The sequence below is a fragment of the Dendrobium catenatum genome, unplaced genomic scaffold (assembly GCF_001605985.2).
Source record: "Dendrobium catenatum unplaced genomic scaffold, ASM160598v2 fragScaff_scaffold_705, whole genome shotgun sequence".
In the NCBI taxonomy this organism is placed as follows: Eukaryota; Viridiplantae; Streptophyta; class Magnoliopsida; order Asparagales; family Orchidaceae; genus Dendrobium; species Dendrobium catenatum.
In genome coordinates this window covers 297,814-301,865 of record NW_021319167.1, presented here as the reverse complement: position 1 = coordinate 301,865, position 4,052 = coordinate 297,814, and the positions used below count along the sequence as shown (strand labels likewise).

General features: G+C 33.8%; 1 protein-coding gene across 1 annotated transcript in view; it reads left to right on the top strand.

Annotated features, from left to right (window-relative positions):
- LOC110101045 (DEAD-box ATP-dependent RNA helicase 16) overlaps positions 1 to 4,031 on the top strand; it is a 15,462-nt gene extending 11,431 nt beyond the window's left edge. The window contains exons 3-9 of the mRNA XM_028695884.1: positions 1,233 to 1,312; positions 1,436 to 1,609; positions 2,190 to 2,285; positions 2,560 to 2,700; positions 3,189 to 3,271; positions 3,451 to 3,488; positions 3,571 to 4,031. Coding sequence (XP_028551717.1) covers positions 1,233 to 1,312; positions 1,436 to 1,609; positions 2,190 to 2,285; positions 2,560 to 2,700; positions 3,189 to 3,271; positions 3,451 to 3,488; positions 3,571 to 3,806 — 848 coding nt within the window. The 3' untranslated portion in view covers positions 3,807 to 4,031. The remainder of the gene's footprint in view (positions 1 to 1,232; positions 1,313 to 1,435; positions 1,610 to 2,189; positions 2,286 to 2,559; positions 2,701 to 3,188; positions 3,272 to 3,450; positions 3,489 to 3,570) is intronic.
- The last annotated feature ends 21 nt before the right edge of the window (positions 4,032 to 4,052 follow it).

The following is a 4,052-nucleotide window of genomic DNA, read 5'->3' as shown; positions in this document are numbered from 1 at the left end:
TTTATTATGCTCTTTATATTTTTTCTGAGTTGTTATCCAAACACATAAAGTATCCTCCATAGTAGATTTGTAAGAAAAACAAGTTGAATATACTTTTGATGTGATTAAGGATATGTTCAAGATTATGGCAGTTATAGGAAATCAAACTTATGCATGACTCATAAGTTTGATTTCCTATTACTGCCATAATCTTGAACATATCCCTAGTTTTTGAAGGTTGCTTTTCTCCAATAATTTGGTGTCTCTGTTTTTAGGATTTAAAGAAAAAGATTTGTTAAATTAATTGCTTTAATGTCTCCTATAACTTTCTAATGTTTTATCTTTATTCATCTTCTTTAAAGCTTATTCAAATTTTGAGTCAGTCAATTTTGTGCTTCCAGTTAAATCTTTTCCCTTGTAACTCTGTCTAAGAATTTTTAAAATTGAGTTTTTATGTTTGATGAATGGATATAATTCTTGCGGTGAATTTTGTTTGCATATAAGTAATATACTTAAATATGAAAATCCATCAAGTTTATAACGCTCGAGATAAACTGAAAAACAAACGTGTTCTTGGAGAGCTACGGAGATTTGCTCTTTCATTGTTACCTTCTTGTAAATTGTTCTTTAGCATTTTAAAAATCATTGAGGCACATCAAAATATCGATTGACAACATACAAGACTATGATTTTTTATATATTTTCAAGCTTCCTCTTGGCTTATATGATTAAAAATTACTTAGCCCTTGTTTTTTAATTGTGTTGGTTCTTCCCTCTACCTCTCTTATTTTATTTGTCTATTTTGAATTTTTCACTAGGTATCGAATATTAATGGTCTAGTGTTAAGCTGGATTCTGCATGACCTGCACATAATCATAATTTCCACGTAACTTTTAAGCCCATATTTTTTTTATTGTTATATGTGACTTTCTCTCGCATACTTCCAGTTCATCTTATTGCCCACGTGCAGCAGAAATTTATGTAATCAATGTAGTCGGTTAAATACTTTGTTTGAATATATGCAACAATTTAAGAGATTATGAATCACCAATTTACCTTGGATATTTCAAGACCAATGGAATAAGTAAAGATATGCTTTAACTTTGCTTTCTTTAACAGGTATAATAAAATGGGTCGAGTAACAAATTACTATAGCACATTAGTTGTGTTTTTCACTATTATAAACATGACCGTTTTTTTCTTGAATGTCTTGTTAGAATTCTTGTTGTTACATGTCCTTATCCTGATCTATTAACTTTTGAGACAGTTTGGAATAAAGTCTGCTGTCTTAAATGCTGAACTGCCGCAAAATTCTCGATCTCACATACTTGAGGTGTGCTATTGTTTTCTTCTATTTCTATCATTCTCTTCAAGCTTTCTCTGTCAGCATAAATCTCCTATGTCCATTCACAACTAATCATGTCCTGAAACTATTCTCATCCATTGCCTTCTTTAGGAATTTAATGCAGGCCTATTTGATTATTTAATTGCGACTGATGAAAATAAGGAGAGAGCTCAAAATAGCAAGGACAAACAGACCAAATCCAAAGGCTCTAACAAACATTTCAGACGGAGGTTGGACACTGAATTTGGGGTTGTCAGAGGAATAGACTTCAAAAATGTTTTTACGGTATTCATATTGGGTACTTTTTCCTTTTCCTTTTGCTGTCTTATGGTATCCGTTTTGCATTTGGACAGTGTTGAAAGGCCTGATGCATGATTTTTATGTTGTTGATCCTAACGGTTTTAAAGAAGCAACTTTTGATTATGAAAGTTCCCTCTTTGATGACTGTCAGGAATATAATGAGATTGGAAACCTATGCCATAAAAGCGGAGGTGTAGTAATATTATATTGATTTGTAGGAGCAATCATCATCAAAACTTGATTTGAGATGCATTCAACACAGTGACGAGTGGTGGGCTCCAATATTTCTTAGAAAATAATTTTTTGTATGCTGACAAAGTTGTTGATGCTAAATTGGAGGTTTACATACTTGTCCTTTTTATCAGTAACTTCAAATATCTGTTGTCAAGTAGTACTTGCCTTACGTCACTGTGTGCATTTTGCCAACTATTAGCCTTGGATAATGTTGATTCTCGAAGGTTGTGTAGAATTATGCGTTCGTATTTTCGTTTTTGGTAAATAGAATCTGAGTGTAATGTAGGAAAATATATTGCAGTGCATTTAACTAATCCCATTCTTCGTGCAGGTGATTAACTTTGACATGCCTCAGAGTCCTGAAGGTTATGTACATAGGGTTGGGCGGACTGGAAGAGCATATAACACCGGTGCATCTGTTTCTCTTGTAAGCGCACCTGTGACCCAATATGAATCAAGACTGTTGAATAATAAAAGATAAACAACTTTCACAAAATCATTCTTGCTCGCAAAAAACCAACTTGGTTGTTTCCTTATTGTTTCTCCCTTCAGTTCTGCTTTTCTGAAATTAATTTTAGTCTTCTAATATGAAGTTTCTATTCGGATTACTAATTCCAATCTAATGAGAATATGCCTCAGGCATTCATGATACTATTTTTGCATCTTAAAAATCTTATATTAGTCTGCCTAACTGCCGACAGGTTTCCCCTGAGGAGGGTAAAATCATTGAGAAAGTTAAGCTAACATTAGGTGACAGCGGAGACATGGATAGCTCAAGCCATATTACACCTTTTCCTTTACTCACGACAAACGCTGTAGAATCTTTACGATACAGAGCTGAGGTAACATATACCATGTTAAATTGGTTAACTGATGTTCTGTTTCTGAGTATACTCTAGGAAAAGGGATTATTCTTTTGTTTTATTTTATTAACACCTCTCATTTGAATACAATATCTAGGAGAATACAGGCTTCTGTCCTAGAAATGCTGGCACATATATGCATCTGTGTTTATAGATGTCTCTTTTTGAGAGCTCAAATGTATACCTAAACACTTGGCATCTATAATATGCTGATTATCCCCATCTAGATCCGACTTAAAACTATTTTATTGTTAGCTTGTTGACTGCAGTAATTTGTTCTGCAATTTTTTTATATAATGAATCTTGTAAGTTGTCTATGGATCACTGGATTTAGATGTTTTATGGTCTACTGCATCTTCCCTTTATTAATTAGTATATGTGTCTCACTTCGATTTTTTAATCATTTTATATCTGAATACACTTTTCTTATTGCGTTGAGGCCATATAAAAGATGTGTACCTTTTCAGGATGTTGTCAAAAGTGTGACGAGATTTGCTGTTAGGGAATCCCGTGCTCAAGATTTAAGAAACGAAATCTTGAATTCAGAAAAGTAAGTATGTACTTTGCAAAGTATTTTATGCTGAAACTGATTACTGTAATGCAATCAAATAAAGTAGGTTCATATTTTTGGGCAGGGCTCGTTGATTTCTTGTTTAGATGCTCACTTGTAGGGCTGATCGTTCTTTGTTCACCATAGCTGCTTTGACTGATGAAAATCTTGTCTTTCAGATTGAAGGCTCATTTTGAAGAGAACCCTAGAGACTTGGGTAGATGCTTTCTTTTATTTCTTGCATTCCAAGAACACTGAGATTGCTAGCTTCTAATTTTTTAATTTTGGTAAAATTGTAGATTTGCTGAAGCATGACAAGTTGTTGAGTAAGCATGCTCCTCCGGCTCATCTTCGTGATGTTCCTGAATACCTCCTTGATCCGACAACTCAAGAAGCAAGCAAGACAGTCAAGCTCACTAGAGCTGCAATGGGGATAGAGAACCGTAAGAGGCCGACTGCTTTCAATAAAGGATTTCGTAAGAGTAAAGACCCACTCAAAACCTTCACTGCTGAGGTATGGAATTTAATTTTCTGATTCCTGTTTGAAATGCGTCTCATGAGTAGTCTAGGCATAGTTACAAGAGAGGAGGGAGGTTGAATTGAGTATGCAATCAATGTTCACAACTTATTTCAAAACTCTTCTAATTTTATGGCACAATATGCACAATGAATAACTTACAAGATAAAGAAATATGCATTGACAAAACCTAAATTAGAATTTTATTATGCTATTTAGTGAGTGATCTAGATCAAAATACATTAAAGATGCACATATACGAGT